Here is a 26,263-nt window from a genome sequence, read left to right as displayed (position 1 = left end):
AAAAAAAGCTCTGTTCCAAAACCTTGCGATCAAGACTGAAAAAAAAAGAAAAGAAAAAAACCTGGGAACAAAAAGTTTTGTTCCCAAAGTCAGACTTTTGGTGCCTTATAAGATATCTTCTTTTGTACAAAATCTAAGGAAGCACTGCATGTATGTTTCACAGAGAATGCACAGTGACAAGTCAAAAGATATTATATAATTATAAATCATATTTCAATTATAAACATAATGAAATAATTGAAATATAAAAATGTGAAATGAAATATTAAATAAATTATATCAATTAATTATTTATAAATTAAAATAACAACAAAAAAAAGTTGCTAAAAATACGATGCAATATTTTACCCAAAATTTGCTACATGTTTATTAGCTCAGAGTTTCACACCATTGGCTTAGCAACATTCTAAACTCAAACTCAATTGGAATCAATTGTGAGTCAAGCACGGTTGAGATGTGGCCCATGCAGGCTGTAGACAGCAAGGTTTTAGAACAGAGCTACTGTCTTCATCAAACCAGTAGAGCACTGAGAAGGACTGAGGTCCCTCAATGGCCACAGCCTGAGCCTTGTGGATGCCACTGGAGCTGCCAGAGGTGCATATGGAGTTTGCTGATTGGTACATGGGAAAATGACACTTAGCAGTGCCTGAGGGCAGATTACTGAGCCCAGGGGCTTCTGGGAGTGAGGGAGAGTATGGAGCTATAATGAAGAGAACAGGCTCAGAGTCACAGAGCCACATGAGAGAGGTTTACCATCCTCTGGAAGAGAGTCCTACAGTGCTCAGGTGCTGCAGGTCTCACACTGCAGGAGTTTGGACCCAGCTCTCTTTTGTTTACTTTTTATTTGTTGTTTTAGCTTTCCCAAGAATACTTGTGCGCCAAACAGAACAGTATTATGTAAAAAGCCAAAAAGATGGTAAGAGGATTTTAAGATTTGTAAAGATTCACAGTAGAAAAACAAAACAAGAACACATAAAACAACGGATTTGTGCCACGGACTTCTGGAATGAGAAAAACAACAGAACTACTTGAACTTTTCTCCATGTTTGTGTGTGTGTGTGTGTGTGTGTGTACTAGGGCTAGGGGATATTTAGAATTTTTGAAAACATTCGAAATTCTTTCCAACAAATTCAAAATGCCCATTTCAATAATTCTGTTCAACAATTCTGTAGTGCCATTACTTTAAAATGTTCACTGAAGTCTCCACATGGCTATTTAAAAAGCTTTGAAACATTTTTTTACAAAAATACAAACAAGTAAATATTGCTATGTAATGTAAATGTAATGTAATGTAAATATTTTGATGCATATTAGTAAAAAAAATCATTCTTAATATGAAAAATAGAGTTTTCTGTATTTTGATTGTTTACTGAAATGCATATATAAATATTTATTGAAAAATGTATTAAAATATATTGTGAATGTACTTGGCAACAAATGGCACATTGAGAGATATAACCCAGCCCTAGTTTGTAGTGTCTGTACACAAGCATGTACATGAATACAGAAGTGTGTAACTGGGATTATAGATGATATAACAAGCTGTCTGTGTGTGTGTGTGTGTAGGAGTGCAAGGCATGTATATGCGTGTTTCTGTAAGAGTGTGTGGGGTTTTTGTGTGTCTGTGGGGGGGTGTCTATGCTGGATTAGAAACATGTAGGTGTCCGGTGGCAGAACTCAATGAAAGACAGACCGCAGAAGGAAACGCATTGCATTGGATCTGAAAAGTAACCTGCCGATCGGGACATTTCTTTTCATGAGATCCTATTCATAGAAGCATTTGCTGAGAACGTTATTATGGCTGGCAATTTCTCAAGGCACCTCAGCACAAAAAGCTCAAATAGAAATGTTTGGTAAATTGTTCCTGTAGATATGTAGGAATCTTGAAGTTAATAATCAATGGCATAATTCACTAGGAGAAAAAGAATGAGCATCTGCTTAAATCTAGTTTTGCAATTAACATGGAGCAAAAAAAGTAAAGAGCATGTGGTTAATCAACAATGGGCAGGTCAGTGTCAAAAAGTTCATAACTTTTTAATTAGGGCTTGAGGTGAGACAGATTGCCCTGTGTTGGGCAGAACATATGCAACATGGTTCAGTTAATTCAGCGCAAACACATCTAGTGTTTATTCTGCCGCTGTATAGCACAATCAGACAAAATATCTTAAATACGAAGAGTGTCAATTCTGAACCATACAGTCATCAGACTTGAGCCCTGGTTGAGCCAATGTTGCTGTGTGGAGTTCAGATGCTCTGAGCAGTGTCTTTATAGCATCACAGAGCCACAGTGTTCACGTGTTTTAGGGAATTAAACCAAATTGCTGCATATTAATCTGGGACAGGAAAAAACAATAATAGCATTGCCTCTAAAGGGTCATGAAACACACACACACAAACACACACAAAACCTTTCCTAGACAATAAAATATATGCATGTGTTGTACCTGACGGAAGACAAAGTTAGATATATTTTTTTATTATTTATAAGTGAAAAACTACTGACTTTTTGAGGGGTTTGAAATCAATATCAAATCACAGGATGTACTGTCATAAAAAAACAGTTATTAAAAATGCAAAAGCAAATTTTTTTGTGCATTGAATTTCAGATATTTGTGCAATGTACAGTGAGCTAACAAAATGTGTGCATTTTGTTGCATGCAATTATACATTGCAGAGTGCGTTTGTGAACCTCTGATACATTGTTAACTCCTTTATAGGTGAAATAAAACTGACTGTCGTTTTCTCTTCTTCTCTGCACTCCACAGCTTTCCTCATCTACTTTTTCAACATTTCAAATCAGTCATGATGATTGATCTGTGCTGAAATAAGTGCCATGAAACCTTACAAAGAAATATTTTTTGAGCGATAGTTTTTATTTGTAATAGCAAAGTGATACATAATAACAGTATTTATTTTTCGTCAATATACTTTCAATACTGATCCTAATGGAAATTACTCTGTTGCTATGGTTACCTTCTAAGGGCGAACTCGACTTCAGTCTGAGAGCATCTATTGTATGTAAATACAATACTTGTAATCCAACTTTTGTGGTTTGAAAATGCTGTTGAAACTGTCGTTAAAAAGTTAAACTTATTTTAAGATGCACATTTTAAGACCCTCCAAACTTCTTTCCAAACTCCCTATAATTTGCACCCTGTTGAGATGTTTCAGCCCACACACACACACACAAACAAAAAAATATATAATTGTGTCTTTGCATGATAGCCATTCAATAAATGATTGCACTGTTTGGTGTGATTGAGTTGTGTAAAACATGAAAACAGGCACTTTTCAAAGACTTCTTATCTCAACTAAAGCTGCCAAAAATGAGCCTGAAGAGTGTATTATTCTCATTATACGCAGCAAACACCACCCAGTAGGAAACAAACAATATGCCAAAGATAAATTCCAAGGCTGTTTATGATTCATTCATTGGTTGTGCCCTTGCTGATAATATGTACAGTGAATAAGATCTGAGATATGGAGATCAGGCGAGGGCTCCTTTCGTTGTTTGATGTTTGTGACATCCCCAACTTGATTAGTACAGATTAAACTGGAACTCCACTGCTGTCTACACCAATAAACGTACGACTGTGTAACTGTGTCAAGGCAGCTCAAATAATAAGCAGATCCAGTTAAAAGAGTGATGGACTGAAGGTACGAGTAAATCGAAAGACAATCTGGTGTTTTCAGGACCAGTAACATCTTACTGTTTCCTTGTTGTCAGTGTTGTGTTGTGTTGAATATTTCACAGGCTGGATCTGAATACTGCATGATGGACAGTTGCCCAGTCACAACTGGACCCAGGTGCAGCGCTGGAGATTGGGTTTGCCAGGAGTCAGCAGAGATCAAGCCAGAGGTCAATAAATGTTACCTGTGTCTTTTAGTCAGGTTAACGATATGCAGAGAACACGGACGGTCAGGTTTGTTTACGAAGCAGAGGGAGTTCAACTTTTCAGAGTTCAGGTGACTTCGGTCTCTGTAGGATTGTGACTGCCGCCACCTGCTTCAGTCAGCTTCTGAACTCAAAAGATCAGGACATCTCACTCTAAAAGTAGAACATGATTTGTCAAAACAGTGTAAATGTTTTATTTTATTTACAAAGTTGTAAATAAAACAGATTATTGCAGTACATTTTACAAGAAAATACTATTTCAGTCTTTCCACTTAATTTCCCATTTAATTCAATGTGCTACTTGCTGTTTCTTTGTCATTTAAAAATACTAGCAAAAATGTATTACTGAGTAAAAATTGTTTCTGCACCAATTTTATTTTCCAGCACACATTTGTCAGGCATTAAAGAAATAAGTCACTAGGGCTGTTCAATTATGGAAAAAATCATAATCACAATTATTTTGGTCAGTATTGAAATCATGATTATGTAACACGATTATTTTACATGACTTTGGGAACGTGTTGACACCTTTCAACATTTCTTAAAATAAATAGAAATTTTAACATTTATAGTACTTTTTGAACTATTAAAATAAACAATATAACAGATAATACTTCAATAAGTATTTTAATCATTCCCGCAGGTTGACCACATTGATTCACTTTAGCAAGTAGATTGTATGAGTAGCCTAAATGTATCCACACAGATTATAAAATCAAATCAATAATTTTAAAACTTTCTCCAAGACGCAATTTCACAAACCGCGTGAGTGTTCAGCGGTGCTGCGTCTTCTCTCTCTCTGTCTCTCAAAATGAGTTGGACAAGGCAAGTGTCAAAACTACACTCTCGCGTTTAGGAGTCGGGACATGACGGAATTGTCACTTGCACAATCGGGCCAGTATTGCATCGTAACTAAAGTTAATCAGTTTTACTTCTTTTTAAGTTTTATCAGTTTAAACATTCAAGCTGAGAGAGTTTATGGCTTCGGGAGGGGCGGATGTGCGCGCGTCATTCAGAACACAAGGCAAAATAAGAGTGCTCTTGCAAAACAGAACATGGCAAAATAATCGTTTTTATTCAACTGTACTATTTTGGTGATCGTTGGAAGCCAAAATCAAAATCGAAATCGAAATTCAATTAATTGCACAGCCCTATAAGTCACCAAAATTTTTTTAATTCTGTCATAATTTACTCACCCTTTTTAATGTCTTTCTAAATGGCAGATTCTTTCTAGATGGCAGAAATGCTATTGGTTCCAATTGTCATTGACATGAAATCCTTGGTGCAAAATGTAGTGATGTGCCATGTTTAAAATAAAGACATTTGCATGGCTTCAAAAGACTTGAAATATAGTGCACAAGTCATATTGCCAACTTTTTTTATGCCAAAGGGTGAATAAATGATGACAATGTTCATTTTTAGGTGAACTATTCCTTTAAGGCGAATGCATTTCACATGACCAAATGGTAGCCAACTGGTCCTCAAAAGAAAATGAGAGCATTATTCGAAGTAGTGCACAAGCCTTGCTGTTACTGTACGAGTTATTAATGGCAAGGAGAAGGCTAAAAGGTCATGGAAGACAAAATAAATTTGAAGGAACCTACAGTGGGGAATGTGTTGAATTATATGCACACCGTTCTTTCATCCGTGCACAATACTCTGATGGTTGCCTCGTGCGGATTTGTTCTATGAAATTTGTGTTTATGTAAGAGCAATTCAGACTGTGAGCAAGCCTCCTACACCCTGATCTAAAAGCAGTAGCTCTACCTGAGAACGGCTTCAGCTCTAGTCCATCTCAAATCCCTCATCTTTCCCTCTTCTCCACCAACATCACCCATTTTTCCACAGCCTCCACACACACTTTGTGAATACGAGTTCACGTTACCATTATCAGAATAATGAAGTGGCCCACACAGAATCTGCACGTGCCCAATAACACAGAAAGCTCTGGAGATCTGCAGAACTGGAACGCCCATCATTCACAAACTTCCACACAATTCCTGCCTCTTCAGGATAAATAGGTTGGACAAACCCATGTATAAAAAAAGGCCTTTGTATTTTGCTGCCATGCCACTCACTTACGGCTCTCACTGATGTGATTCGTTTATTTATGTATGTGTGTGTCAATAATGTACACTATTCAAAAGATTGGGGTCAGTAAGATTTTTTGTTTTGTTTTTGAGAGAAGTCTTTTATGTTCACAAAGGCTGCATTTAGTATTTTTATAGTATGTTTATATGTATCGTATATGATATTTAGTATTATATAAAGTATATAGTATTTAATACTCAGATCTACAATCTGAAATGCGCTTTTAGAAATAATAAAAGAACATTTGAAATAAAGAACATAACGTTTAAGAGATGCATGCTTGTATTCAGTTTATTACGTTCAATTTAAAGAACAACACACTTTATGGAGGCCTCAAATAACACCCATACAAGGTCATGAACGAAATATTTTCATTCAGTCCAACAGCATCATTTTTAACAGTTAATCTCAGCAGTTTCTTACATGCTAAATGGCCAACACAGATAACTGGAAGCCAACATGAAACTGTTTGCAGCCCATTTAACTTCTGTAAGTATTGATTAGTTGGGATTACTAATCTAATCAACTAATCTATTACTAACTAGTAGGCAACACTGCTGGAACCCACTGGCTGAAACTGACGTCAACTTAAACCGAAATCATTTCAGCAATGATTTGATGAAAGATTATGAAAACAAACATTTTCTTTTAGAAATATGTGCACTTGTGTATTGTGTTCAATAACACCAGAACCGTGCATTTAAAAAGTTAATACAGCCAATTTTGACTGTAAATGTGATCCGTTATTGAATGAAAGGATATTTCCTCTCTTAGCACATTTTCAGATTTATTCAGATTTTATTCTCTGAACAGGAGTATTCCTCAACAAAAAGTAAACAACTAAAGGATTCAAACCTTTTCTAAGGCAAAAACATGTAGTCCACCACAACACAAATTAGCAGGGAGATGAACAAAAGCATTTATTTCTGGTAGAGCCCTGCCGGGATTAATAAATCTATTCCTAGAACGCGAAGACATTCGGCTGCCAGTGAATATCCACACGTTTTTTAAAGTGCAAACATGCAGGCCTTAATTAAAAGCTATCAGCACTGCACAGAGAGGAGAACATACAGCCATCCATCCCTAGTTCAGAGGCATGAGAAGAAAAGTCTGTTATCAGAGTGAAGGATTACACACACACACACACACACTCCTCCAGCCTTAAATAGAAATGCACATGTGAGACGTTTATAGCATTTATAGTGGTATTGTGTGGCTTTTGTAGAAGCAAAGGCTGCTGTTTGTTCCTCACAAACATTCATCAGGCATTATTTAATGTGGGAGTGAGTCTGAACTGAAGGTAGTATCAGTTAAAGTGATACAGAAGTGCAATAAAATCTCTCAACACGCCTACTCTTTAACGCCTGAACACTTTAACACTTACTGCGCCATCTTATATATCTCAACACTTTTATATCTCAGAACTTCCAATTATGCTTCGCACATGCTATTTAAGTGTGTTTGGTGCGTCATCTAATAAACACTTTAGACATTGAATGTTTCCAGGGAAACTATAACATTAAAAGTACATTTAAATTAACTGAATTAATTTTTTTTAATTCCCTTCTATGGGATCATAACTATATTGTTTAGTTAAAAAATGTGGGGTCTGTAAGACTTTTAGTTTTTTTATTCAATGAATACTTTATTCAGCAAGGATGCATTAAATTGTGTTGAAATCAAGTTGCATTAACTCAAAAGTGACAGTATTTTTTTTATAATGTTAAAAAAATGCTTTGTAAACGTTCTATTCAAATATCATGAAAAAAAAACAATTATCACACATCTTCGGCGAGCATCCATTGTAAAACACTCGCAATTACATTAATTTTGACAAGTACACGAATATATTGAACTGCGAATATATTGAACATATACACGAATATATTGTACAATGTTATAGCGATCAGTGAGCCGAGAGCGCACAAACACGGTTTATTTGTGCATCAATAATAATGGACTCGCGCATGCCTAATGTACGACTCCTGTATGTCACTGTAATCGTCATTACCTTCATTACAATCATCATCCATCAAAACTTTATTAGCGGCACTGGTTTTCTTTATCCAACTGAGAGATGTAGTTTGCGTATCATATGTTCATGAAGCGTTTGGGTGTTTTCAGTCGCCGTTCAGTCAGTGCGATGAGAAACGGCATATCACAGAATTTGTACAAGAGAGGTTGTGCTTTGCTAATTTTTTTTAATTTATCGTATTAATAATAAAATTAATGAATTATATTAATATATTTAATTTCAAGTTAAATATATCCCACCCAGAGGATCTCTGATTCCCCCTAGTGGTCCCTGACCCCCCCGGTTGAAAAGCACTGATCTAAACAAGCTCATTTTGCAGCACCTAGTGTAATAGGATCTCCTCCAACTAAATCATAAGCCCGTTTTACGTAAATCATTAATCATATCCTGACCGGAGCCATTTAAACTGTCCACACAGCTAAACTGAAGCATCTCCACATAGAGTGAGGATAAGCTACTTCAATCTACGATATGGCATCATTCCCAATTCTACACCCACCGGTACAATGCTTTTATCTAACGGTGGAGAGAGACCAGAGTAATACTGAGCTGGACTGGGAAAGGTGCTGGTTAATTGAAAGCCCCCCCTCCACTCTTCTCTCTTAACAATGGCCCTGTCTGCTTCGATTCATCTGGGCAGAATGAGATTGTGATTGAAACTGACTAAAGAAAATGACATTAGGTGAGACAAAGGTGCCGGTCTGCCAGAGTGAATCCCGGAAAACAGGACTGGAGGGACTTTTATCCCTTTGAGAGTACAGAGTTAAAAGCTAATTATACTGAATTTATTTTCCCAGGAATGTGGCATGAACATTCTTCACCTGTAGTTCTCGTAAGCCAGCAGCTTGTTTTCACTTCACAGCATGTTCATTATATCGCATTAAAAGTGGCCAGTGATGTAACTTCCGGTGCTAAAGTTTCAGACTCTTGAACCTTGAGTGCAATGGCCCACTTCTGCTACCAACAGCTCTAGGGACTTAATATGGCACATCATTGAAACTCAACATGACAAGAGAGCAGTGCGTCCCGGGCTGTTTCTTCCTCTGGGTATTTGGGCACAGTTCTCAAACACACACAAACAAACACTCAAAGAAACTCTAAGAAACTGCTCACAGTCTTTCATCGCATATACATGTACTCACAAAGAACACGTTGACAGTAGCGTCTGGCAGGGCTCGATTCGGACGCCCCGAGCTTCATTAGAGAAGATCAGCTCAAAGCGATGCACAGACACACATCCTCTGGCAGAAGATCAGATGCTGACCTTGCAGTCAATATGGGGGGCTTCTAAGAGCCGGAAGGATCTTTGACTATTGGCATCGGGGGAGAATCGCTCTACAATCTCAATCTCAAGACAACAGAAGGCGCTGGAATCAAATACTGCTTGCCTTGGAGAATTTAAAACAATAGAAAGAATGTTACCTCTCGCTTAAAGGCATAGGTCACCCAAAAATTAATTTTTTCTTATATTTACTTGCTCTTGAATCATTCTAAACCAGTATGCTGTACGTAGGCATTTTAGTTTATGGTAACCACGTGCATATATAGATAGAATAATAACTATCAGAGGACTATCAATGAATGACAACTTGAATTTCATTGTTTCAAAAAAAAAAGGTTCAGAACCCCTACAATACAGCGTGTACTACTTCTATAAGATTATTATTCTATTCATGGTGTTTATTTACTTTTTTGGAGCTTGAAAGATGTGTCCATTATTGTTGAACATAAAGAGCTGTGCAAAGAGCTTTCTTTCTTTATTTTTAATGTGTTCCATAGAAAATTTGTGACAACACTGTAAATGAGGATCTCTTTAAAATGGAAAGACAAGGCTTCAAGACAGTGACAGTGCATGAAGTAACTCAGAATGAATGCATAAATGAATAAATGAACTTAATAAGGTCTAGCTAACTCTCTCGCTCTACATGAGCGAGTATTAAACCTGACATAAATTGGAGCCTCTGACAACAAAATCGCTTTAGCAATCCTGATTTCAAATAGGAAGGAAAGATCACATGCTTCCATTAAAAGCTGTTATCAGGATTTGTGTGTGTGTGTGTGTGTGTGTGTGTGTGTGTGTGTGTGTGTGTGTGTGTGTGTGTGTGTGTGTGTGTGTGTGTGTGTGTGCAAACGAACATGACAGCTGAAAGCAATCTGGCAGTTTTTGTAGCAGTCATTATGCAAATTAACAAATACTTGCAGGTTTGTTGCTAATGAATGTAGAAAATGTTTAATTTCAATTTGCTCTGCATTTTAATGAAACACAGAAGAATTGGAACTCTTGGAAATAAAGGAAATACAAAACCGGCATCAAATTATATAATGAAATTATATAATACTATTATATATCATGAACACCTAAGAGAATGATTATAAAACACATGTGTCAGCATTTGTGCAGTCAATCTATGAGGACAAAAAGCTCCGGGGATTTCATGGAAAAGCGGATAGCAGCAATGCAGGGGCATGAATCTATTTTGCCAGAGGCTCAATTGGGTTAAAATGACTGAGAAAAACAGTAGCCATTATCCTCCAACAGTTAAAGCTGCATTTGCAGAATGATTTGAAGAGTAATAGCCAAATTGATGGGGCTGATTTCATTATATGCATTCAAAGCACATATACAGTATATATACAGGCACCAGCATATGTCATTTATAATGCTATTAATCCTGATAGGACCATTTAGCATTCAATGATGACAAAATTATGTTTAATGTTATGTTAACTCCAATGTGTACAAATTATATTTTTACATAAAAACGATTTAATTGTATCATTACATAAAATTACATTGACCAAAATTTATCATTTAACATTTTCTGCAAATTTCATTCTTGGATATTATCCAACAGGATTCACAGTCACAACACAAACTCTTTCATTATATTAGTTTTCCTACCTATATTTCATGCCAGTTCTCATGCTCTGGTCGCTTGAAGAGGGCACGCTTTGGACGGACAGCTGCCCTAGGCTTCTGGCCACCATGGCCACGGCTTTGAACTTGCTTCGGGTACCAGTGCTCGGACTGTTAGCATTTTGTCGATTGAGCCTGTCATCCGTGCTGCGGCTCATGGACCGGTGGTCCGTGCAAACAAATGACACCTGCATCCTGTCTCAGAGGATGCACGGTTATCACAGAGAAAATTCAGTGAAAGAGTAGAGTCTCCAAAAAACAAAGAGAAGTCAGCCAGATCCAGATCTTAAAAGTTTCTCAGTCCTACTGGTTTGTGCAATGTGTTTGACTCAGAAACCTCACTAAGAGGCGAATAACATGAGGGCTGAGCAAACTGAAGCCTGACTTGCTCAACTAGACTTGCAAAGACCTGATGAAGCCGTCTTCAGCGATGCCGCGAATCCTTTTTCATTGCTTCCCCGACCGGCACAAGAACTTCACAGCTCGATTATCAAACGGGCTTCTGCTCAAGACCACCTGCACGGCTTCCATGTCAGATATAGTCTCACGTAAGAGGCTTTAACAGAGTACAATGTCCACAGTCCTAGTCTTTAATTCCTTCAACGTTTTTTCTTTGCATTCAAATCCTTGTTTCAGCCCTAATCAAAGACAGCGCGTATCCAAACACACTAGCTGGTTTCTTTGTAATCTCAGCTCAGTGCTTCAGATCACTTGGCAGTGGTAGCACACACACACACAAAATGGCCAAACAGACTTTAAACATAAAGCAACAAATTGATGCATCAATGGATACGATGTCTTCTCATGCCTCCCCCTGTGAGCACTGTATCTGTCAGCTACTGAGATACCTAACATGCATCTGCGCTCCTCCTCCTCCTCCTCAGTGGAGATTAAACTTACAAGTGCATTCAGAGCACAAGACACAAAGAGGCAGAGCATGAGAGAACGAGTACGAGAGGGTGGGAGGAGCAAACGGGGAGCTGAAAGAGAGAGTACAGAAACCTGTACACTGATCATTTTTGTTCATATTTATACTTAGGGTTGCACGATATTGAAGAAAAATGCGACGTGATAACTCAATAAATAATGCGATATTCGATAAGCGATACGATAATGCTTAAAGTGTGTAAAATAAACTTAAATTATCTTTAAAATCATATACCTTACAAGTTTCACGTTCTTTTTGTGACAAGAAAACATCCCTACAACTTCTGAAAGTGAACATCAGTGTTTTACTGAAACATAAGAAGTGTTATTTTAACATCAGTGTAAACCTCGGGGTTCAGGGGTTCAGGTTATCCTACATTAGGTTTATTTAACAACAGAAACTGAATAATCAAATGTAAAAATAAAACACTGCTTAGTTTTCACTGTATGAATTAAATATATACTGATTCTTATTAAAGCTACAAAAGTTATTCAGCCAAGAGCAGCGAGTGATTTTCTCTTTGTCTTTTGTTCATGACCCCAGTTATTGCAAGCTGTTGCGATATGCATATCGCGATATATACATTTTTGATCATTTCGATATATTGTGCAGCCCTATTTATACTAATATTTGCTGTACTTTCAACATTATTTTAATTTATATTTCTTATTTTTGCACTATTTAAATTGCACGTGGCTAAGCTGCAAATGCTTGGCAACAGATGTTTTACTTTCGAAGTAAAAATCATTTTTCTTCACACGTTTACCGATAATGTACACTACATTAAGAATCTCTTCTGCTCAACAACGCTGCATTTATTTAATCAAAAATAAAGTAAAAACAGAAATATATATACTTTATAATAATACTTTTTTTCTTCGATGAATAGAAAGAACATTTATGAAATATAAAAAATTTTTTGTAACGATTTTTTTTTTCCACTTTCAATAAAAAAAAAAAAAAAACTTTTGAAGGCTAGTGTATACAGCTTTCAAGAATCCGATGATGTTAAGCGATGACATATGCTTTGGTAAAATCAAGTCAATGTGATTTCAACAACAACGTTTAATTTCAGCACTTTCAGTGAAGAATTACAATTCCTGAAGAGAGATCAATCAGAGAAGTCTATGAAATTAAAATAATAGCAAAAGAGCTCAGAAGTGAGCAGCCATTACCATAAAGCAATGTAAATTATGTAATCAAGTCACTGTGTATATTTAACAAAAAAAAACTTCTATTAAACAATAAACTTCCAATATAAGGTATTTTATACTTTTGAATTACTTTAAAGGAGAACTTGGTAGCTTTTTTAACTTAATAAAACTGTCTAGAAATCATTTGGATGGTTAAACAACCTGTTCTGGTGATATTGGTGACTTTCCCCGCTCCCCCCAGCGTTCCCAGGCGGAAAACCAACCTTGCAACTTGTTCACTACCGTCCCGGCAAGATAGAAATTGGAAGTCTCGTGAGAAGCGAAAGCGAGAACGAGAACGAGCGCGAAACACAAATCGCTTTACGGCAATTTGACATAAACACACACGCATGTATGATGTATTACCAGATTACCCACCTCGATAGACATAGCTCCACGCGATACAGTTGGCTTGCTCCGATCAAAACAAACGCACATGAGCAGCGGTAGAGAAGGGGAGGAGGCCGCCGCAAGTGAGTTTTTTACGACTGTGTTGTGAAATATACGCCCCACCACAGCTGTAGGGGGAGCTCGTGGGGAAAACATGCGACAACAAAAGGGAAAATCAGCGAAGAAGTGACTAGAGTTCGCTAGAGTTGCCGAGTTCTCCTTTAATTATAGTCACTTGTATCATACTGTACTGTTGATTTTTTAATCATTATATAATTTTCCAACGCTTCATAGGATGAGTAGTTTATTGCTTCATAAATGTTAAATATACAGTTTTGTACCATTTTTTTTTTTTGCTGAGTTTCAAAAACCAGCAAATTGTGAATCATACTGGAGATGGATGGTTTAGCTCAAGGTTTAATAATGTATTTTGAAAAAATGTATAGCAAAAATACTAAAGAAGCTACTAATGGTCAGTGGTCAATGTCAATCGACCTCAAAAATTTTTTTTTTTTTTTTTTTTTTTTACCAAGATAGAGAATAAGACGGAAGACTGAAAGCAACAACAGGAGGTTTATTTGCACAGCTTGCAGCTGATGCCACCATAGCGGCTCATGTGTTATTAGGTGTCCACTCTGACTTCAAGCTGTCGACAATTAACGAGAATAAAAGAGCAGAGGCAAAAATTATTTCGCCCTGTGCATGGCAGGATCTTTCATACACGCATGCAGTGCAGGCATGTGTAAAATATTCATTATGCAACTTGATCTGTCTGAATGTGTATCAAAGTCAGGGGAGGATGGAGCACATTACAGTGCAGCCGCTAAATCATTATAGTTCACCTGCCTGCTGTCCTGTCAGACAACAGATGCACACTGGGGAATATGCACACCGAACTAATACCATGACAGCACTCTTAACCCTTTAAAATGTGGGGAAAATTTCATGCATCTCGAAAGTTTTGAAAGCGTGGTTTAGTGGTCCAATTATGTCAGTATCAGCAGAATCTGATGTGGTAAAGACAGGAAGCACACAGCAGAAACCAATTAGCTGTGTTATGGAAATCAATGTGGACAGGAACGACATAGGATGCTGGAAAATAATATTGCCAGAGCAAGGAAATTTAGTGGTAATTGTGAGTGGGCACAGGACTGGATAAAGTACATGCTGATGGTGCACGCTGAAGTTTATCCACTGAAGACCTACTTTCTGCCAGACCTGCCAACAGTTTGTGAACTGAGAAAAATTACCAGCCATAAATAGTTCTAACCCACCATGAAAATGTATTTTGCATTTTTTTTTAATACAAATATATTTATATATAGCAGTTTTTTAATCGTACATATGCAAACCAGGTGGTTTTGTCACTTAGAGCATCATATAAATGTGAGATAAATCATTCTGGCTTTATAGTAAAACTGTCACAAAAACATACGGTTCCACATATTTCTGTTTGCTGGCTTAATGCCAGGAATTGTGTATCACCATATGGAGGGAAAGTTCACCCCAAATTGAAAAATCTGTCATCATTTACTCCCATGTTGTTCCAAATATGTAGAACACAAAAATATATTCTGAAAGATGATTTGCTGATACAGTGAAAGCTGATGGGGTCTAACACCATTAGACACCATTGATTTTCATTGTATGGCCTAACCCCAGCAAAAAATAAAATTATATATATATGTGTGTGTGTGTGTGTGTGTGTAAACGATGACTATTCTTTAAAAATGTTTTTGCAAATGTAAGCTTACTTTAAATGTAAGCTTATCAAAAAAGCTTAATGAATTTCACATTGAGGAAAAAGCTGGTTGAAAAAGCAGATATTTTGCTTAGAAAACCATTTGTATGCCTTTGATTTGAAGGGGTAGTTATCCCAGAAAGGAAATTCTGTCATAATTTACTCACCCTCATGTCACTCCAAACTGTATGACTTACTTTCTTTGGTGGAGCATAAAAGAAGATACTTTGAGAAATGTTTTTTTGTCCATAAATTGGAAATTGGTTTCCAATGTTCTTCGAAATATTTTAATTTTGAAGAACATTGGAGAAAAAAAAATGCACACTGCTTTGGAACGACATGAAGGTGAGTAAACAATGACAGAATTGTCATTTTTGGGTGAAATATCCCTTTAATTCTCAGACCTTTCTTACAATTTGACTTAACCAGGTAATGTTGCATATCCTATTAAAGTTACCGGCCAACTGGCGAGTTTTTCCTATTCAGCCAATTACTCGCAGCTTGGCGAATGCTAATTTTGGACCTTGATGCTTATCCTTAGTATATTTGCATTAAAATTAAGAACACAGATGTGCAAGCAGACAGGTGTATCTCCATCAGTAGACCACCCAGTGAACCACTAAACTGTCCATCTCTGTGTGCAACAACCATTCCAGGCTCTTGACTAGAATCAAAAATGAAAAAGTGGCAGTGGGAGGCTCACATGCCACACTTATTCAAACTCAGCCAGCAATTTTGTCACCCGTACGCAACCCTGGACGATGCAGAACTCTTCAAGTGGAGCGAGAGGCTTTGTCTATGTCAGCTCTTCTTACGATCAAACAGCAGGGTCACCAAACTTTGTGCATGTGCTCACGGACACAAGTGCATCGTACAGAGTGAATTTTAAAATGTAATACACCATTTATTTACAAGGCCTAATGATTAAAGGGTAACTCTCACCAAAATTGAACCTAGGCTCTTTTTGTTAATCTACCCGAGTCAAACTTTCATGTAAAAGCATAATTAGAATGGAAACTCCAATTTTAAGATTGACCGTATTTTATTTTTAGGTCAAAATGCCTTTTGAATGGAAGTGCATGGGGCACTTCTATGATAGCATCAAAATCGCTATTTTTAAAACACTAAGAAGGCTCGACACAACATGAAACTGTGCTGGAAGTATCACCAGGGGCTCTACACATGAACTCCAGCATTGAGAACATTGTTTGTGTACACAAAGTTTACTAAAAAGAAAGGTTTTGTACGACTCACTTTATCAGTTAGTGTTTCCGGTGGCTGGAATTTTGTCAGTCAAAAGTAGTCGATCTCCGAATGCAACGTAACATGTGGAGAGTAAAGATGGAAAGCTCCTAAAGCTTATTTCCATATAAATTCAATGATAATTTTTTTATCTAAGTTATCATAACTTCAAGCTTTTCATTGAAATTACAAGTTCATGACATTTCCTCATAAGGAGTCAGTTCATTACGTAGCATTCGGAGATCGACTACTTTTGACTGACAAAACTCCAGCCACCGGAAACACAAACTGATAAAGTGAGTCGTACAAAACCTTTCTTTTTAGTAAACTTTGTGTACACAAACAATGTTCTCAATGCTGGAGTTCATGTGTAGAGCCCCTGGTGAGACTTCCAGCACAGTTTCATGTTGTGTCGAGCCTTCTTAGTGTTTTAAAAATAGCGATTTTGATGCTATCATAGAAGTGCCCCATGCACTCCCATTCAAAAGGCATTTTGACCTAAAACCAAAATACGGTCAATCTTAAAAGTGGAGTTTCCATTCTAATTATGCTTTTACATGAAAGTTTGACTCGGGTAGATTAACAAAAAGAGCCTAGGTTCAATTTTGGCGAGAGTTACCCTTTAAAAAAAAGTGGCTTACATCCAGAACACACACACGTGTGACCGTGTTGGAAAGCCGATGCCTGCTTCGGCACGTCAGGAGCTGTGACACAATACAACACAGAGTGTATTAGGCCGAACAAACCCAAGGGCCTGGTTTAATCATATTGTGTATCTGCACGTACAGTATCAAAGTGAAACCCACACCACTGTCACACAACCCTCAACAGATGAGCGGAGCCATCTGGGAACCGGCTCGCTTTAAGCACTTGTATTTTGACCTGTGTGTGTGGGTTCCAGTTGCCAAGTAACAAACGATTCATAACCATCATGCCTCAGTAAGCACATCGATTCATCGGGCTGGCTGATATTGGTTCATGATTTGGTAAAATGTGATAATGGGAGATCAATGAAAGCCTGTGACGTGCAAGATGCCAATGAAATGATGCATAGAGCTTGATTAATACAAGATGGAAATGATGTATAGTGCCATTTTACTGAATTAGAAACCTATAAGTCTTCTTCCCACACTGACTGGTCACAGTCCTTGTGAATTTGAGAAGGCGGATGTGCAATCTCTATGGCAACTGAAGTTTTCATCCACACAATGTCCAAGGATGTCTTTCTGGGCCAGATTCAATGGATATTCTCAAACTAGGCGTGTGAAAAGGCCATGACTCAAAGATACAACAATTTTGTCCTGCTGCAAGGTTAGCTTGTTTTCCAGAAGGAATATCTTAACATCCTTAAAACAAAATGAATATCATGTTGTATCTCATGTTTTAAGGATGTTCGTTGAGAAATCTTACCTAGAAAACAAGACATTAATACCGATTAAGAAAAGATCTTGTTGCAGGATCACAGTACAAGTAAACATGTACCAGTGACTACTGTTCAAAAGGTGATTTTTTTTAAATAAATGAATACTTTTATTCAGCAAGGACACACTAAATTGATCAAAAGTGACAGTACAGACAGTACAGAAGAATTCTATTTCAAATAAATGCTGTTCTTTTGAACTTTCTATTTATCAAACAATCTTATAATAATCAAACATAACTTGAGTTCACGTTAGTCAAGCTCGCATCAGCTGACTCTCAGCTTATCCACGTCTACCTACATACGACGCCTATCAGATCACTGTATACATATATAAGCTGTATACATATATAAGCTCCTTCAGTATTATTAGCAATATGCTAGTATTATGCATAGTATTATGAGCGAATTACCCTCCTCCCTCCCCAGCTCCACCTCTCTTCAGTCAGGATTTGGCATTCTGATTCCCCTTGAATCAGACTAAATTCTAAATTATGTTGTACATTAAAATATTGAATTAATGATATCTGCAATATATTCATGTTGGTTCTGTTCTGTTTACCCTAAGGGGGGTTATCGCTGCTCTCCTGCTAGGTTTGTCCAGAACAGAACCATACCGCCAATCCAAACTGTATGCTAATTGTCAATCGTATTTGACGATAGTGGTCCTTACAGAATTTCATGTTTACTGTAACTAAGTTCTTTCAAAAACATTTAAAAAAAAATCTTACCGACCCCAAACTTTTGAATGGCAGCGTATATTAAAAAGTTATTTTTGTTGTAAATTCTATGGAAAATGTCTTACAAATCTCATAAAACAAATGTATAACATGTATATATGTGACACTCGCATTAAAAAACAAAACACTCAAAATAGTAAAACTATACATATTGTTGTTATGACTCTAGATTTTGGAAGAGTGAAGCACAATGTAATTTATTCTCAGGTAAATGCCTGTAAATGTACCATCCAATTCAACTGCCAATCAATCCTTTCTTTATTACCCCTTCTTGGACCAATCAGTGTCTGCTGGGATACACAGTAAAGCACAAAGACATCAAACGTGAAATTAATGTTGTGAAGATGTGCAGGTTCAACAGTCTCCCGTGGAACGTCGAATGGCAGAACACAAATTGCTTTTTGATTAGGGCTGAACCAAAACAGCTGAGCAAAGAAGAAAATTCAGGAAAAATCACAAAGCCGATTTATAATAAATAAATAAATAAATCAAGATGTGCAAGTTGAAATCAAGGATCCATGTGTCATTTTGTTGAACCTGTAAAAAATTGGATGATTTGGTGTGACACTGAAGTATTCCCTGATGGACTGTTCCAATATCAAACAAACACTTGATTCTCCAGAGAGACCTGGAGATGAAGCTTTCCAGTTGTTGGCAAGCAATACCACATATCAAAACACACTAACGAGCACACGCTGACTCTTGTGAACTGAAAACGCCATTATGCAAATCATGCAAATCATGCTTAACTAACAGCTGCTACACGCACAGCTGTGCTACACACCGCTGTGATGGAGAAAACACATTAAAGCAGCTTATCTGTGCTGAGGAAGACCAGGGCTCAAAAGTAAGGATAGTAACCAGTGTGTTGTTTCAGTCCAGTCGACAGAACAGCATCTCAGATGCAGATCATATGCCTTAAAAACATATGCATATTTCTGTTATTAATGAACACTGTTGCTATGAATTCAGCTGATGTTAATATGTCACCATGGTAACATTGTCGAGCTGCTAAAAGATAAAGCTTTATCGAAATTTCAAGTCTTTTCAGTTAGAATGAGTTAAAAACTATAAAAGTATTATTTTATAATTTTTCCAGCAAAAGTGAATTTACAAAGTAGTTAAATATAACTGTATAACCTAAAGATGTTTTTGCTAATAAAATGAACATTGTGTGCATTTATATTTATAATTCTGTACATATGTTAAAACGGGAAAAATATCAAATGTTTTTCAAATAAATTTTGCATGTACAGCATTTAAAATAAACTGTGTATATACATGCAAACACACCATAACAGAGAGGTATATCACTTAAAATGTATTTAAACTGGACAATTTTTTATTTTTTTTTCAACAGCTTGTTGTGCTGGACTCCCTATCCAACAGTGATATACGGCAACATTGACATAGCTGTCCATTGACTTCTTGGGTAGAAGAAATAACAGGCACTGACGCTGAAGATCAGAATGGTTTTCCTCAACCAAAGGCTTTTTCAGTACACACCCCACCTCCCTTCCCAAACTCACATCAGTGGGGACAGACTGCAGTTCAGGCCAGACCCGAACACAGTAACATGACAAATGTCACTTCAGATTCACTTCCGTGTCTCTGTACAGGAATCAGATGTTTGCCTGGGTGAAGCAGATAACCCTATACATAATTTAAGGCTTCCAGGTGACCAAGTGACACTCAATTCATTTGTTTACATAGACGTTATAGGCAAGTATAAACTAAGGTGATGACAGTGACATTACTGTACATCACACACAATGGTTACTCCAGTTTTACACTACTACTTTTGCAGCATGTACTCTGCACAGTATACATGCATATCTTCAGTATGCAAAGAGTACCTGGATGACCTACTGCTTTGTCATATTCAAGCAAGAAATAGTGTGTCCCATAATGCAGTGCATCAAATCAAGTTGATGATGAAGAAACAAAGCAACATCAACTGGGATGTTTAAAAACTTTTCTTAAAGGTCCCATGACATGAAATTTTCACTTTCTGAGGTTTTTTAACATTAATATGAGTTCCCCTAGCCTGTATATGGTCCCCAAGTTTCTAGAAATTTCAATCGGTGTAAATCGAGCTTTTGCTATCTTTCTCTGCCTTTGAGAAAATGGAAGCTCAATCGCGCTGATCTTGAATCTCCTCCTTGTGACGTTATAAGGAGGAATGTTACCTCCCCTGTCTCTGCTTTGCCCGCCCAGAGAATATTTCTCGCCCATGAGAAAATGAGCTAGGAAGGAAGTAACTTAGGAACACGCGCGCGCGATTTTAGTTTGTCCACGAGAGATATCATGGCTTTTGAGCGAGCGAAGCATAACACTTGCTCAATAATTGGATGTACAAATGAACACCGAAGGGTTAATACAGAGCTGGGCTTGCTGAACGTCTGAAACTAAAGTCTGGATCACTCTCTTTGGCTCAGCTACACACCTCGGAACAGTAAGTCAACTAATGATATATAAGTGTGTTGCTTTACTGTTTATGTTTGCCTAGACTGTTACACGTAGAATGTGGCTGTCACATTAGCTATGCAGCCATGCAGTTTATGTGTGTGAATACACACACTGTAACGCGAGTGTTGTACACTTCTTTGTTATTTGGATAACCGTTTTCCTGTTGGTTATACGGCGCGCGCGATATCCGCATTTCAAGATCGCAGAGCTTGATGATGTAATTGTAATAAGATAAATTACAGATGTTACAGATCTCTCATGAAAAGGCAACAGTAGGTTCGCGTTAGCTACATGATAATAACTGTAAACCATCCGAATAAAGTACCGTATCCAGACATAATATTTTAAACTAACCATTCGGAAATGTCCTGCTGGAACCGCTGAGTTGTTGCTTCTCCATCCGGATCAGATTCTGGGTCAAACTGAAATGCTTGAACGACTGCGTGTCTCCGTGCCATTGCAATATATCCAATGTAAACATGCATGGTCTACCGTTGCCGCAGATGGTCAAGGCCACACCCACCCTCCACCTTGCGCCGCCTTTCTCCTCCTTATTAGTATTTAAAGCTACAGACACCGAAACGGCCCGTCTGAAGGAAGCTCATTCTGGGACTGGCTTATAGTGGCTATAATTCTGCACTGAGACTGAATTTTTGAAAAGAGATTTCAGATACAGTACTAGGGACCACTAAGGCCTATATTAAAGCCTACAAAAAATAGCATGTCATGGGACCTTTAACTCAAAATGCAACTAGATTTTCACACATTTTCTCAAAAAGTTAGAAAGGATTTATTTCCAAAATGATAACAGTGTTTTCTTAGTATTATTGACATACTATTATAGTTTTTGTTAATATTTTGAATTAGACTATTTTCACATTTTCTGTTTTACTTTTAGTTTAAGTTTTTTGTAATATGAGTGGCTTTCGCACCAGAGGAACCTTTTCATAGTTCCTAGAACTAATGCCGGAAGTACCAGTTTTTTTGGCGTGTTTGCACCGCAGGAACTGGGAATGATTTTAGTTCTAGGAACGCCTTTTAGGGAAACTAAATTAGCTCTGACTTCAGAGTCGGTCTAAGCTCGCACAATAGGAGTTACCAGTGACGTAAGTGTACACTGATTGGCCGAACACACACGAAACAGAGCCATGTAAACACTCAGTTTGTAGCCAATATATTTCCTGCGTGAACTAACTCTACAAACATGGAAAACATTGATAGATAGAAAAAACCCTAAATAGAAATGTGTTTTTGTCATTTTTATTTTATTTTCTATATAGTTTTTGGATGTATTTATAGTTTAATAATAATAACCCGAAATTGATACTAACAATGTTGTCAGATGCACTTTTTATGTTGCATGTTAAAGGGATAGTTCACCCAAAAATGAAAATGCTGTCATCATTTACTCACCCTCCTGTTGTTCCAAAACTGTATGATTTCCTTTCTTCTGCTAAACACAAAAGAAGATATTTTAAAGAAGGTTGGTAATTAAACAGTTGCTGGTCCCCATTGACTTCCATAGTATTTTTTTTTTTTTTACTACTATGAAAGTCAATGGGGTCCATCAGTCGTTTGGTTACCGACTTTCTTCAAAATATCTTCTTTTGTGTTTAGCAGAAGAAAGAAAGTCATACAGGTTTGGAACAACATGAGGTGAGTAAATGAGGACAGCATTTTCATTTTTGGGTGAACTATCCCTTTAATTGCAGTGAGTGGCATTCAGATTCCTAATATAGATAACAAAAATTCTTCTTTCTGGTCCAGAAAAGCCTTACTCCTTCTTCTCTCTTTATATTATAATGCTCATTTTCACTTTGGTAAAATTGCAAACTCCATCTCAGCAGCTTCTTGCTTCATTTCTCACTCTCATCCTAAAAATCTACTGAGCTTCCTCGAACACTGTGCTGACTTCACAATATCCAGCTCTTATCCTGGCGTGAAAGAGACCGTTACAATTATTATTACTTGGTGAAAATCACATCCTAAGAAGCTCATATTCAGAGTGATCAAGACGATATGACTCCCAACTCACACTTGAGCGGTGAAGACGTGATTAACAGGGACATTAACAACCTCAAACGTAAGAAACTACAAGGACAGGCATTAACATCCTCAAATTAAGTGACATTTTCACAGGTGGCCCATAATGGCTCGCTGACAGAGCTGATCCATCATTATTAAACCCAATGACATTGTTAGACCGACATGTCCAGGAAGAATATGATGATTGAAAGATGGCGAGGGCCTCACCTGCACAACGCTATTTATGTTCCTCTGGAGTGACAGGGTTTCACAATTTTGCCGGAAGGCTTCCCTCAATCACACAGAAACACACACTATCAGTCTGTCAGCAACCAGCCGAATCCTGCCAACATAACTGGACTCTTCAACTCTAAAACTGACACAAAAATCAGCAAAAACACACACACACACACACACACACACATATAAAGAGGTCTCGTACTTTTATTCTATTTAACTGGAGAATTGAGCGCTTTGCGGATCATTTGTTGTCCTATAACAAGGCACAGAGGGATCACCGCAGCGAGCAATGCTGCGAAGAGACAATCAGTGCTCAATCTCAAAACCCACCAAAGCACGGATGAGGAAAATGGGAGATCGGAGGTATAGTTAGACTGAATTCCCTCTGGGTTTGTTAGAGAACGCTCAGCCACTGAAACATGTTACATCATCGGGCTCGTTTTATTCAGTACAATGGTTTCTGAATATATGAAAATCTTAGGAAGGGAAATCAGTCATGCTACTATCACTCATACACAAGGTTTAGGATCTGAAGAAAACCGTTTACCCTGTGTTAAAGTAATAGTTCAGTAAAAATTAAAACTTTTGGAAGAATGTCTTTTTTGTTCATTGACTCGTATGGAATATAACTCGGGTTACTGCCGAAGTGTTGCTCCATGGTTTCCTTAAAAGTACAAACCTACTGTAAGTCAGTTTGGACAAGAAAGCATTTGCTGAACGAAGAATACTGTAAAGTAATCATATAAATGACAAGAATATGAGCGATGTATCTACTGATGTTCCCCTCGATAAGCAAGATGTCTGGTTGTCTCAAGATCATGAAAGTGATGAAAGATCTGGGGGAAGCCCTCTTACGTAATGCTGCCATATTCATGTGGGCCGAGGAATTGATTTGGAGAGCCCTGACACAGACCGCTGTCCTCAAATTAACCCTCTGAGGTCGACAAACGCGCCGGCGCGTTTTGCTGGATTTTCTCCACATTGTAGCACTTTAAACTTAAATTTCTCCGTCATTTATGGTCATACAGAAAAAATAAATATAAAAAAAGAATCTGTGGTATTTCTACTTTTGTATGTGTCCACTTCCAATCAAATCAAAACATTGTGCTTTTGTAAAATAAAGAAAATCAACAGTGTGTGCGTTCTGCCTCTCCGTCGCGGTGAACTTTTTTTTCTTGAGCACGTCTATAAACTGAAACAAAACTCAGCGAATACTTGTTACACATTTATGAGCCATACACCTTTATAAACATTTAAGTGTGTACTTTTAAATGATCGGATTCAAAACGAAAACAATTATTCTCTGTTTAAGTAATTTGTATAAAACCAACAAGATTTCCAGCTTCTCAAACGCTTCCTAATTATTTTTAATTCGGCCACGCCCACTCGCGCAAAAGATATTCACATGCAAATCTCCACATGGAACGCGATCGCCCTCATTACCTCAACAACAAAACACTTCACTTCACTTTTCGTCGAGTTTGAAAGACGTGCCTGAGCTTACATTGGATTTACATCAGAAGAAGAAGAACGATATTTGAAGACAAGAAAGATAAGGTAAGAAATTCTTACATATTAGTTTGCTATTGTTGCATAAATTTCACATTGCAGTTGAACTGTTGCTAGATATATGGTGAATATTATAATATTTAGACCCGTGTTTACTGTTACTGTGTTTGTGGATATCTGCTCAAACGTAGATAGGCTATGTATATGGTAGGCCTAACCATAATGTTTTATATTTGATCGCAATCGCGTTTTAATGTATCATATTTTTGATCGCGATCGCGTTTTAATGTATCATATTTTTGATCGCGATCGCGTTTGAATGTATCATATTTTGGAAAAGCAAAACGCTCCAAACGGCTTCATGTTTTTACTATTATCTCATTTCATATCATCATAACGAATGGAAACATTTGAAGTAACATGATAATCAATATATTTTTCTCTAGCTTAGTTGTTACTGAAATCTTTTTGAAAATATATATAGGCTGCTATATTGTTATTATTTTATGCAGCACTGCGCATAGCCTATACCTACAAGGCACAACAAACCTGGTGTTCATTATATATTGTTGGAAACATTTGTGTGAGTGTGTGTGTGTATTCTGTGAATTTTAAAAAGCAATTTTAACAAGAAAAATCTAAAATGTATTCCCAAAATCGTGCAGGCCTTTCTCTTGATATCAGTATGTTCACTTTTTTTTTCAGGGCCCAGATGCCACTGAGTCCTGCTGACTTCAACATTCACAGTACATGTCTCTGTACATGAACATGGTAAAGTGAAAATCAAACACCTTAGAAAATGAAAGGTATGTACAATGTTTTTAGGAATGGCACAAAGGTCTCTTTCTTCAATAAGTGCTTTTTTGTTGTGTATCTTTAGATTATGTTGTGTTGTAAATAAATCCAAACAATTTTAAAAGCCATTCTTTTTTAAATCTCCTCATTCTTTGTGCAAGGTTGGTCAGAATGATGGGCCCTGATAAGCTCCTAATAGGGCCATTAGGGAGGTTCTTTGTCTTTCTCAGGTGTGGAAAGCTTTCATATTAATGAGGTGATCCGCCCCTTCGCATATTGCTTTCTAACACAAAACACGTCGTAAAATTTTTAAATCAATATATTGTCTTCTCTGAATGAGCAGTCAGGGTGATTCTCACATAGTTTTAGAGCAAATATTCTAGGCTACGTGATACAATTTTCAAAAGTCTTGTGAAGAAATAATCAGTATGGGTTTCATGACCTTATTTCAGTGAGAATTTATTTTTGTATTTTCACAAACCACGCATAAATGTCATTATCTCAAAACTACAAACTTTTACATACATGCTGCTGATATATTATTGTAGCAGAGTTTGTGCTGAATACAGTGTAATTAGACTTTAGCCATGAAAATGTCACAAGTAACAGAAATAACCACAAATGTCAGAGCAT

General features: G+C 37.2%; 1 protein-coding gene across 9 annotated transcripts in view; it reads right to left on the bottom strand.

Moving 5' to 3' along the window:
- The window catches only part of kcnab2a (potassium voltage-gated channel subfamily A regulatory beta subunit 2a), a gene marked incomplete at its 5' end in the record, with an annotated part of 107,602 nt that overhangs the window by 22,240 nt on the left and 59,099 nt on the right, over positions 1-26,263 (bottom strand). Inside the window, one exon of one of the 9 annotated variants that reach the window (XM_081357518.1) lies at positions 10,924-11,132. The exons of the other annotated variants lie outside the window; for them this stretch is intronic. Coding sequence (XP_081213644.1) covers positions 10,924-11,132 — 209 coding nt within the window. Of the gene's footprint in view, positions 1-10,923; positions 11,133-26,263 lie in introns of those variants that run through there. 9 annotated transcript variants of the gene reach the window in all.

This window comes from Scardinius erythrophthalmus (genome assembly GCF_964197995.2).
Source record: "Scardinius erythrophthalmus genome assembly, chromosome: 25".
NCBI lineage: Eukaryota > Metazoa > Chordata > Actinopteri > Cypriniformes > Leuciscidae > Scardinius > Scardinius erythrophthalmus.
This window is presented reverse-complemented; position numbering and strand designations above follow the sequence as displayed.